We start from the raw sequence: 12,551 nt of genomic DNA, 5'->3' as shown, positions 1-12,551 counted from the left end.
ACTTTCTATATCTGTAGCTACTGATTATTAGCAGCCTCCGAAGGTGCGACCGAGGTTACCATGGGAAATGCTAATATGACTATTATGTAACGCAGAAATCTAAAATGCAAGAAAAACAAGAATAACTGATTCTCTGTCTTCGCACTTCACTATTATAAACTATTTATTATTGGTTTTCACCTGCCTAGAGATTGTCCGATTTTCAACATTATGCCAAATTTTACATTCAACATTTGGATATTTTTTTTTTATAATATTTTATTTTTATTCTTTGAAAAACTAAGCGTAAAATTCACAACACAAAGATAAACGATACAATGTTTCGCTTTCTGGCTTCCTCTGGAGAAACAATTCCAACTGTTGTTTTAGGAGAACTTGCAGCAGAATGTCTGTGTCGGCCTTCAGCTCCTTCCTTCTTCGTAGAATTTTCTAAGCACCAACTGTCATCTCCTATCTTGGGAATGGGAAAATCTGTCTTCACTGAATAATAATTTTACCCATGAGCTGAGAAAGAATGATCAGTGAAAAAAAGCAGATTTCTCTTATAAGATATATAACAAAGTTGCTTATTATCGTGTGAACTATTGATCTATGAAATGAAAATTAAACCGGATAAGTGGTCGGGATTCCAAGATTTCGCCAAGATTTCGCCCACATGTAAACAGTCTTCAAAGGTGTTCAATAAGCTACCTACTGCAGCATATTCTGTCAATGTCAGGGTATGTGCACACATTAAGAATTTGGTGCAGAAATTTCTGCATCTCTTGGCAGTAAAATCGCTGCATAAATAGGTGCCTTTTTTACATGCGTTTTTGGTGCAAATTTTGAAATTTGCATAATAAGAGCTGAACAAAAAAATGACCCTCTGCAGATTTAAATCTTCACCAAATCTGCAAGTTCCAAATAAGCAACCTGTGGTGTATGAGATTCCAGGATTCTCATTTATTTTGTTGGTACTATGAAATCCTTCAGGTTTTGTGACAAATATGCACACAAAAAAAAGAGACAAATCTGCAACATGCGCACAGGTCATTAGAAAGCCGAGCTTTTCTGTGCATGCTGAGACATGTCTGTACAAGCAGCAGACGCAGCAGAGGTTCAGTCTGATGAAACCACTGGAAGTGATAGGATGGCAAGTGCAGTACAGTGCTGCGGTGCAAAGAAAGCGAGGGATTTGGAACTATCTCAATGGGTATATCGCAATGGAATATATACAGCTCTGGTAAAAATGAAGAGACCACTGCAAAATGTTCAGTTTGTCTGATTTTTCTCTCTATAGGTATATTTTTGAGTAAAATGTAAATTGTTCTTTTAGTCTATAAACTTCTGACAACATGTCTCCGAATTTCCAAGCAATGAATTTTTTATTTTTTTCTGAAAAGGAGAAATGGTCAAAATTAGAAAATTAGAAACAAAACCAGTGCTTTCAGACCTCAAATAATGCAAAGAAAACAAGTTCATAATCATTTAAAAAGAACAATATTAATGTTTTAACTCAGGAAGAGTTCAGAAATCAATATTTTGTGGAATAACCATGATTTTTAATCACAGCTTTCATGCGTCTTGGCATGCTTTCCACCAGTCTTTCACACTGCTTCTGGTACAATAATGTAAGCAGTTCTTCTTTGTTTGATGGCTTGTGACTATCCATCATCCTCTTGATTACATTCCAGAGGTTTTCAATGGGGTTCAGGTCTGGAGATTGGGCTGCCCATGACAGGGTGTTGATGTGGTGGTCTCTTCATTTTTGCCAGAGCTGTATATCTCCATACAAAGATGGGTGATGTATAAGGAATTCAGGAAAGCTCGAAATCCCTAGGAAAGTACAGCTTGGTAAGGGCTTTGGTAATTCATGTTTTCTAGCCTGGAGTTTTACGACATATTAACTAGTTTTGGCAGCGGACCTAAACTTCCCTACCTGACCTTGTTTTCTCTATAGACCTCAGTCTAGATATTAGCTGATTCATTACTTAGTTGGCACTAGGCCATCTATATTGTAAAGGAGGCCAATGTCTAGTACGTCCTTAGCTGAGCAATGGTAATTCTGTGTTTTGTGCCTGGGTTGTAAACACTTTGCACTTATTATCTACACCAACAATAAAGAAAAGGAGACGCTCTGTCTGATCTGATTTCGGAGTCCTTGCCTGTAGTTGCATTTGATCCCATTTTCCCTGCTGCGGCGTGGTAAATCTTCCTCAATATATATCATTTTGCATCCATTTAGATGAAAAAATAACCCCATTTTTTAATTAAAGGGAAGTAATTTCATGCTGCCCAAACTACAGGCGGCAGCAATCAGTGGCTGATTGCAATCAGGTATTGCTTCTTTCTGACTATAGGAATAGCTTAGACTAGACTGGGGTAGAACTTGACCGGCTTTTCCTCACACGGCTCCAGGTGATGTACATGTACAGTATGTACACTCTCTAAATGTACATGTATGGGAGAGACCTGTTGTGACACCTGTGTCGGTGCCTGTCCTGTCTGTCTTGGCTTCTGTCAAGAGGCAGCGCCGTACTCTTGTTCCAAATGATGCAAGATGACTACTCTAGTTCTGTGTTCTGGGATACTTTTAGTTCTGTCTGTACTGGGAGATCAGGAGTTACTTTTTCTGTGCTTGTTTCCTTCAGTGTGGCCTGGGAGGGACCACAAGCTATTTAAGCTCCTGGAAGTCTGCTGTCCACCCAGTTATAATTTGACTTTCTTATAGGAATCTTCTCAGCATCTTGCTGTGGCTCCCTGTAGATATTCTTAATTTTTGACCACGGCTCGTTTCATGACTACTCTCCTGCCTTGTGATGTTGTCCCTGTACTGACCTCTTGGTTGTAACCCGGCTACCGGACTGTTCTACTTGCCAGCTTGCAACACTGAATGACAGCTAACTTCATGACCCCAGCCTATGGGTTTTTGTTAATTCCAGATCCCCGTATAGGTGTTAAGGGGTGAAGACCAGAGCAACCCCAGGAATCTGTAAAATGGAGTAGCTAGTGTAAAGACTGTTCGTGGTAACCCTTTTTAGAGCTGCCAAGTGACCACATACAGTATTCCAGTTACACCTGTCAATCAAATAGAGCAGAGTGGGGAGAAGTTGGCTGGACTTGTCTCATCTTCCTTGATAGTCCTCAGCCGGCCTTTAAAAAAACATACAGTACATTTCTGCAAACATGCAATGGGGCACTGATTCCTCCTGCCTGTCCTTTGAGCAGAATGAATCAACCTAACAAGATTCCTTTAAAAGACATTAAGTTTAAGGATCTAATACTAAGTATATGTAACACCTGCACTGGGAACTGTCAGGGCAGCTACTGGTATACTGGGACTTACAGACACTAAGAAGAGCTTTGCAGCTGCTGTTAAACAGGAATCTACAGACATTAGCAGATTTTCCCCTGAGCTGCAGTGGACTACAATTCCCAGGGACCCTTGTTTCAGTCAGATGACACAGCCTGGATTGGATGAGGAGGGACATTGAGAGAGGAGCTGGGCAGAAAGTGAAAGCAAGAGTGCAGGGAAAGAGATAAGCATGGCAACTTGCTGTGAGAGACTGAGCACTGTGGATTTGCATCCCACCACGCTGCAGGGTTGTTGTCCCCTCGGATATACCCGTGCTGCTGGAGAGAGCGCGGCTTTCTTTTACCCTCTGAAGCAAGTTACATCAAGAACTTGGAGAGTTCTGCCGGCACTCCCACCATATAAAGGACTGAATCCGGCCGCCCCCAGCTGGTGTCCAGAGAACCATCCGACCGAGATGCGCAGTGAGTGCCCTTCAGAGACTTGTGATCCTACCAGCGCTATTTATAGTGAGTACACTACAGCCCAGACTATTGCCATTAATATTCATCTAAGTGCACCAACTGTTCTAATTTGCGCGCCAACATCCGCAGCAACTGGGCCCCAACGTTTGAACTGAGTTAAACCGGAAGAAACAAAAAAAAACCTGCTACGTTATACTTGCAGGGTTGAAGTAGAATTAGAGTGTGATGTGTATATGACTTTGACAGAGCACAGTTACTTGTATTGCATGTTATTCTTTTAAATCCATCTCATTTCTGCTGCATAGCAATAAACCTATTAAACTGTTTTACTCCTGATCCCTGTGAGTGTGTACTGAGTGTGGCAGGGGCTTCCCGAGTCAGCCCCTGGCAGAAGATAATAGTCCTTCTGCAGTCCCAGGGAGAGAGCTCCAATCAAGATTCGGGTGGAGGCACTGCGCCCTGGAGAGGTGAGACCCCCCCATAACACCCAGTGTACCGTGGTAGCCCTAAAGGGGTGTTACATATATATTGAATGACCACACTTCAATGTGCCACAGAACGATCGCTAATATGATTGTTCTGTGTACATAAAATTTCATGGTTCTCGACAGCACATGACCAGCTTACACAAGGAGATGTGCTACCGAGAAAGATGATTTTTAATCCAGCTAAAAAATCTGCATTTTTCTCCTATGGCGGGTATTCCCATACTGGTTTAGACTGTCTGCTAGTTTGGAAAGAGCGTTCCTCCATTCACATACGTGCATGCTCAAATATGTAGGGTGTGTTTTTTGTTTATTAAAGGGGGTGGAATAGGCAGCTATCCGATACATCTCTTGCGGCTTATCTTGACTGATCAATGTTTTCCTGGCAGCGGACTTTCCTTGTATTTTCACAATTACATGTATGGCAATGATGAACTTTCATAATGTTACAAAATGCCACCGAAGGTAGTTATCACCCAATGTAAGCAAGACCTTGAACGCAAGACCTTGAACACCATGTACTGTTCCTAACCATTATATCCCAGTCCTTCCCTGCCTGTACGTCATGGTAGTTCTCTGTCTACGGACCAGAAGGCTCTAGATAAACTCTATAGGTTTTGTGTATAGGAGGTTTTGAGGCTTTCGGGATGTTTTTGAAAGACATTTAGTTCTAACATTGAAGACTTCTTACATTAAAAAGTTTCATCTGAAGTAGTGGGTAAAAGCTTTCTAAGTATTTATGCCTTTGACGCATCTTTGTAAATCCCGTTGAAGAATAAAAAGTTAATAAATCAAAAGCCGAACATAAATACAAATGGAAAGGGACGGCTTCCTCTGTGCTTTATTGTAAAACATCAAGTAAGCAGTACGAGAGATTATTCTAACAAAATATAATTTCAGCACTTACATTTTTCACTGCATCTGCAGACTTCTGTTCCTGCATTATAAATAGGGGTCATCGGAGTCGGGCAGAAATGAAAAAGCGCAGCTTTATGTAAATTGTAGTAAATTGCTGTTTTTTATCCTTCAGATTGTGTGCGAGATCCTTTCTTGCTCCACTTGCAGGGGCCGAAAATTAATGTGCGGGGAGATGGGATACACCCTTGTGGGCTCATTTACTAAGACATCCAGGTGACTTCAAGGGGCTGTCCATCACTGAATTATATTAAAAAAAAAGTCCAAAATTCAGAAAATTAAAAAAAAATTGTTTACCCCCCTAAACGATACCCTGACATTCCCCTTCAAGCTATTTGGGAGTCCACACCGGTCTCCGCACTTCCCCATTGCTGATGTAGCCAGTGACTTGCTGCAGAGTTTACTGAACATATCTGCCCACGCAGAAGAGGGAGACTTTTGGGCAAACTTCATAACTATATAGTCATCTACATATCATAATCATGCATCTGACTAGGTATAGACCCCACTGTAATCGGACAGGCGGCATTCTGTGCAACTGCACAGGTCTCACATGGCTATGGCCAACTATGATCTTGTGCCACCCTCCATACTTTGTAGGGAACCATCATACTTGATCTTGATCTTGTGCACAATGGTCTTGTACCACCCTCCATATTTAGTAGGGAACCATCATACTTGATCTTGATCCTGTGCACCATGATCTTGTGCCACCCTCCATACTTTGTAGTGAACCATCATACTTGATCTTGATCTTGTGCACCATGGTCTTGTGCCACCCTACATATTTAGTAGGGAGCCATCATAGTTGATCTTGAACACCATGATCTTGTGCCACCCTCCATACTTTGTAGTGAACCATCATTCTTGATCTTGATCTTGTGCACCATGGTCTTGCGCCACCCTCCATATTTAGTAGGGAACCATCATAGTTGATCTTGATCTTGTGCACCATGATCTTGTGCCACCTCCATACTTTGTAGGAAACCATCATACTTGATCTTGATCTTGTGCACTATGATCTTGTGCCACCCTCTATACTTTGTAGGGAACCATCATACTTGATCTTGATCTTGTGCACCATGATCTTGTGCCACCCTCCATACTTTGTAGGAAACTTTGTAGGGAACTCATCAGAGCAGCCAATACGTACCATGCAGGCATCCACCCTTTTCCAATCGGTGGGAATACAGTTGCTCGGGGCTGATTGCATGTGCTAGGGTCTGCTGATGTGTTTTGGGGTCTTTTAAACATTGCTGTGCTCTGGTATCTTAAATTTTGTTCCATGAAAAAATACAAAGATGTTTAGGGTGAGGTAATATGTCATGTGGCAAATTGAGGCAAAATTTTACTTAGTAATCATATCCCACATATCCTTTCAGATGCTCTTCAGTGGTTTTCGTAAAACTCTACTCAAGATGGCCTTAAAAAAATTTTTTTTACTATAAGCCAAAAAACTAACAGGCAGGTAAGTAGATAGTTAGCAACTATTTGCCTGTTTTATCCAGAGTGGTCACTGACTGTGATTCAGCTGCTCCACATCAACAGTAGCTTTTGTTCTTCTGACTGCTCAGTCGATGGGGGGTGTCTGCCGATGTCATACTGATTGACAGCTGGCTCCCCGCAGTTAGGAAGTAGGGAGCCAGCTGACAATCAGCATGATGTCAGCAGTAACAACCCATTGACAGGGCAGAGTGGAAGAGAAGCAGCTACTAAAATGTATTTCCATGTCAAAGTTGCACCATGGGCCTGTGCTTGGTTTGAATAGACAGATTGGTGCTGACAGCCTCCATTTAAGATGATATATAAAAAAAAAGTGATAGTGGCTCTAGGAATAACACATCCATTATCTGTTTCTACAGCTGTGAAGTCACTTCATACCCTAAATGACCAAATATCACATTTCATTGTGGCCAAGCCATCAGCCCTAGAAGATAATGAGGACATCTTCCATCCAACTGAGAAAGAGTCTTTAAAGAAGTCTATGATTATTATGAGACAACTTTTAGTTGAAGCCCAGGTAAGCAAATATGTTATTTGAGACTTTTTGCACCATTTTGAAGCTGTAAATAACATAAGACATTTGGTGTATGCTTTGTTCTCCATGTTTGGTGCAATATGTGGACATTTAAAGGGGTCAGGGTTGTATCAAGATTTGTGCAACAGAGTATTTGTATACTATACTTATAATAAAAGTGTACCACCTTTTCTGGGTTCACCTTTACACAACTTTGATTGTATTTTTCACCTCCTTACGTGTCTTTTCTGGGTTCACCTTTAAACGACTTTCTATTTTTCACCTCTTTATGTACCTGCTCTGGGGGGGGGGGGGGGTAATGTTGGGGGTCGAGATTCCGCCCCTGCACAGGGGGAATCTCGAGCCATCTCCGCTGTGGTCTCCCATCCTTCTCCAGCCGCGGTGGAGCCTGCTCAGCGGAGACGTCGGTCCCAGCGTCTTGCTCAGTCTGACTCTGTCCAAAGGGTTATTGCTGCTTTTCCAGCTTCTGCCATTAAAGCCAGTACTGGGCAGCGGCGAGCAGACGCTTCTGGGACTAAGTCCTGCTTTTCTCTTTCTGAGCATGCCCAGAGTAAGATCTCTCAGTGGAGATCGAGGGTCACATGTTCAGATACTGCAGCTAAATCCATTGGTCCTCCAGGAAGGTCCTGAAGGTGCTCAGGCTCTGTAGCAGCCTCTCATTGGTCCTTCTAGGAAGGTCCTGTTCTTGCTGCAGCTATTTAAGGTTCTCATGACCGCACGGCCATGCGCTAGTATTGAATCAGTTTTGTGCATGCGCCAGTGTGGTCACATTTATGTGTGTGTTCAGGGACTCGGCTGAAATAAGCCCCTAGAATGCCGGCACCTCCGGCGAGGAGATTGCGTGTGTGGATCTAGGGCCCCGGCTGAAATAAGCCCCTAGAATACCAGCTTCTCCGGTGAGGAGATTGTATGTGTGTGTGACCACAGACTGCCTTCAGCTCGGCAGTTAGCTGTGAACTCCTGTGGGGTTAACAGGGCACAGCGTCTTGTTTCCGTGCGACTCTGTGTGAAGTAACAGAGGTCGCTTAAACCGCCATATAGTGCCATCATTTGCTAGCAGCAGGTTCCTCCTGCACGGTGGACCCCGGGCTGCGAACGCACCAATAATAACATCTATATTTACTTGGTGCGTTCCGCTAGCCCTAACAGTATTTTTCACCTCTCTATGTGCCTTTTCTTGGTTCACCTTTATACCACTTTGATTGTATTTTTCACCTCTTTATGTGCTATTTCTGGGTTCACCTTTATACCACTTTGATTGTATTTTTCACCTCTTTATGTAACATTTCTGGGTTCACCTTTATACCACTTTGATTGTATTTTTCACCTCTTTATGTGTCTTTTCTGGGTTCACCTTTAAGCGACTTTGATTGTATTTTTCACCTCTTTATGTATCTTTTCTGGGTTCACCTTTATAGTTACATAGTTATTAAGGTTGAAGGAAGACTTTAAGTCCATCTAGTTCAACCCATAGCCTAACATGCCCTAACATGTTGATCCAGGGGAAGGCAAAAAAAACCCATGTGGTAAGAGTAAGCTCCATCATGGGGAAAAAAATTCCTTCCCGACCCCACATACGGCAATCAGACTAGTTCCCTGGATCAACGCCTTATCAAGGAATCTAATATATATACCCTGTAATATTATACTTTTCCAGAAAGGTATCCAGTCCCCTCTTAAATTGAAGCAATGAGTCACTCATTACAACATCATACGGCAGAGAGTTCTATAGTCTCACTGCTCTTACAGTAAAGAATCCGCATCTGTTATTATGCTTAAACCTTTTTTCCTCCAGACGTAGAGGATGCCCCCTTGTCCCTGTCACCGGTCTATGATTAAAAAGATCATCAGAAAGGTCTTTGTACTGTCCCCTCATATATTTATACATTAACATAAGATCACCCCTTAGTCTTCGTTTTTCCAAACTAAATAGCCCCAAGTGTAATAACCTATCTTGGTATTGCAGACCCCCCAGTCCTCTAATAACCTTGGTTGCTCTTCTCTGCACCCGCTCCAGTTCAGCTATGTCTTTCTTATACACCAGAGACCAGAACTGTGCACAGTATTCTAAGTGTGGTCGCACTAGTGACTTGTATAGAGGTAAAATTATGTTCTCCTCATGAGCATCTATGCCTCTTTTAATGCATCCCATTATTTTATTTGCCTTTGTAGCAGCTGCCTGACACTGGCCACTGAATATGAGTTTGTCATCCACCCATACACCCAGGTCTTTTTCATTGACGGTTTTGCCCAGAGTTTTAGAATTAAGCACATAGTTATACATCTTATTACTTCTACCCAAGTGCATGACCTTACATTTATCCCCATTAAAGCTCATTTGCCATTTATCAGCCCAAGCTTCTAGTTTACATAAATCAGCCTGTAATATAAAATTGTCCTCCCCTGTATTGATTACCCTGCAGAGTTTAGTGTCATCTGCAAATATTGAAATTCTACTCTGAATGCCCCCTACAAGGTCATTAATAAATATGTTAAAAAGAAGAGGGCCCAATACTGACCCCTGTGGTACCCCACTACTAACCGTGACCCAGTCCGAGTGTGCTCCATTAATAACCACCCTTTGTTTCCTATCCCTGAGCCAACTCTCAACCCACTTGCACATATTTTCCCCTATCCCCATTATTCTCATTTTATGTATCAACCTTTTGTGTGGCACCGTATCAAAAGCTTTTGAAAAGTCCATATACACTACATCTACTGGGTTCCCTTGGTCCAGACCAGAACTTACCTCTTCATAGAAGCTGATCAAATTAGTCTGCCATGATCGGTCCCTAGTAAACCCGTGCTGATACTGGGTCATGAGGTTATTCCTCTTCAGATACTCCAGTATAACATCCCTTAGAATGCCCTCCAGGATTTTACCCACAGTAGAGGTTAAGCTTACTGGCCTATAATTTCCGAGTTCAGTTTTTGTCCCCTTTTTGAATATTGGCACCACATTTGCTATACGCCAGTCCTGTGGTACAGACCCTGTTATTATGGACTCTTTAAAGATTAAAAATAATGGTCTATCAATGACTGTACTTAATTCCTGCAGTACTCGGGGGTGTATCCCATCCGGGCCCGGAGATTTGTCAAGTTTTGTGATTTTTAGACGCCGCCGTACTTCCTGCTGGGTTAAGCAGGTAACATTAAATTGGGAATTATTATCACTAGTCATATTGGCTGCCATGGGATTTTCTTTTGTAAATACTGATGAAAAAGTCATTTAGCATATTGGCTTTTTCCTCATCCTCATCCACCATTTCACCCAGACTATTTTTAAGGGGGCCAACACTATCATTTTTTAGTTTCTTACTATTTATGTAGTTAAAGAATATTTTGGGGTTATTTTTGCTCTCTCTAGCAATGAGTCTCTCTGTCTCAATCTTTGCTTGTATTTTTCACCTCTTTATGTGTCTTTTCTGGGTTCACATTTAAACGACTTTGATTGTATTTTTCACCTCTTTATGTGTCTTTTCTGGGTTCACCTTTAAACAACTTTGTATTTTTCACCTCTTTATGTACCTTTTCTGGGTTCACCTTTATACCACTTTGATTGTATTTTTCACCTCTTTATGTGCCTTTTCTGGGTTCACCTTTATACCACTTTGATTGTATTTTTCACCTCTTTATGTACCTTTTCTGGGTTCACCTTTATACCACTTTGATTGTATTTTTCACCTCTCTTTATGTGCCTTTTCTGGGTTCACCTTTATATCACTTTGATTGTATTTTTCACCTCTTTATGTGCCTTTTTTGGGTTCACCTTTATACCACTTTGATTGTATTTTTCACCTCTATATGTACCTTTTCTGGGTTCACCTTTATACCACTTTGATTGTATTTTTCACCTCTCTTTATATGCCTTTTCTGGGTTCACCTTTATACCACTTTGATTTTATTTTTCTCCTCTCTTTATGTGCCTTTTCTGGGTTCACCTTTATACCACTTTGATTGTATTTTTCACCTCTTTATGTACCTTTTCTGGGTTCACCTTTATACCACTTTGATTGTATTTTTCACCTCTTTATGTGTCTTTTCTGGGTTCACCTTTAAACGACTTTGATTGTATTTTTCACCTCTTTATGTATCTTTTCTGGGTTCACCTTTATACCACTTTGATTGTATTTTTCACCTCTATGTGTCTTTTCTGGGTTCACCTTTAAACGACTTTGATTGTATTTTTCACCTCTTTATGTGTCTTTTCTGGGTTCACCTTTAAACGACTTTGTATTTTTCACCTCTTTATGTACCTTTTCTGGGTTCACCTTTATACCACTTTGATTGTATTTTTCACCTCTTTATGTGTCTTTTCTGAGTTTACCTTTAAACGACTTTGATTATATTTTTCACCTCTATATGTACCTTTTCTGGGTTCACCTTTATACCACTTTGATTGTATTTTTCACCTCTTTATGTGTCTTTTCTGAGTTCACCTTTAAACGACTTTGATTGTATTTTTCACCTCTATATGTACCTTTTCTAGGTTCACCTTTATACCACTTTGATTGTATTTTTCACCTCTTTATGAGCCTTTTCTGGGTTCACCTTTATACCACTTTGATTGTATTTTTCACCTCTCTTTATGTGCCTTTTCTGGGTTCACCTTTATACCACTTTGATTGTATTTTTCACCTCTTTTTGTGCCTTTTCTGGGTTCAACTTTATACCACTTTGATTGTATTTTTCACCTCTTTATATACCTTTTCTGGGTTCACCTTTATACCACTTTGATTGTATTTTTCACCTCTCTTTATGTGCCTTTTCTGGGTTCACCTTTATACCACTTTGATTGTATTTTTCACCTCTTTATGTACCTTTTCTGGGTTCACCTTTAAACGACTTTGATTGTATTTTCTCTTCGCCACGACAGCACCCACTGAGAGAGGGGATCCGCCCCTAGGAACAGGAAACCCTACGGAGAGATAAAAGGGGCGGTCCCCCTCGCTCCCACAGTTTGGTTTCCTGTTCCTATGGGAAATCCACGGAGAAGAGGATGCCTAGCCTGGATGCCGCTTGCGCGGTTTACCTGTGAGGACGGCAAGGGCTCCAGAGCTGGAAGCAGCGTCGGGGGTCCTGGTGTCAGCTTCCCCCCTCTGCTGGCAGACGCTGTGAGGCCAGGGCTGGAAGGTGGCTGGCTCACAGAAAGTCATCCGGAACGTCTGCGGGGAGTTAGCGCTGTAATTGGGAACGCTGCGCCGTCCTCGGCGAGCGCTTATACGGCGTGGAGCCCCAGTATGCCCCCCGGAAGTATAAGCTGAAAAGCTTCCGAGGAGAGGGAGGAGACGGCGCCGGCGCTGGTGCCGGTGACAGCGCGGGCATATGGAATATGGCCGCGACCCGGAAGTGATTAG

The 12,551-nt window shown here is 41.9% G+C and overlaps 1 protein-coding gene across 6 annotated transcripts in view; it reads left to right on the top strand.

Annotated features, from left to right (window-relative positions):
- Positions 1 to 12,551, top strand: part of KAZN (kazrin, periplakin interacting protein) — a 695,856-nt gene that overhangs the window by 175,885 nt on the left and 507,420 nt on the right. For all 6 annotated transcript variants that reach the window (XM_077250253.1, XM_077250257.1, XM_077250254.1 and 3 more), the window contains exon 2: positions 7,019 to 7,176. In XM_077250253.1, the coding sequence (XP_077106368.1) occupies positions 7,019 to 7,176 (158 nt within the window). The remainder of the gene's footprint in view (positions 1 to 7,018; positions 7,177 to 12,551) is intronic.

This window comes from Ranitomeya variabilis, chromosome 4, assembly GCF_051348905.1.
Source record: "Ranitomeya variabilis isolate aRanVar5 chromosome 4, aRanVar5.hap1, whole genome shotgun sequence".
In the NCBI taxonomy this organism is placed as follows: domain Eukaryota; kingdom Metazoa; phylum Chordata; class Amphibia; order Anura; family Dendrobatidae; genus Ranitomeya; species Ranitomeya variabilis.
The sequence above is the reverse complement of the archived record's forward strand: the minus strand, read 5'-3'. Positions and strand labels throughout refer to the sequence as shown.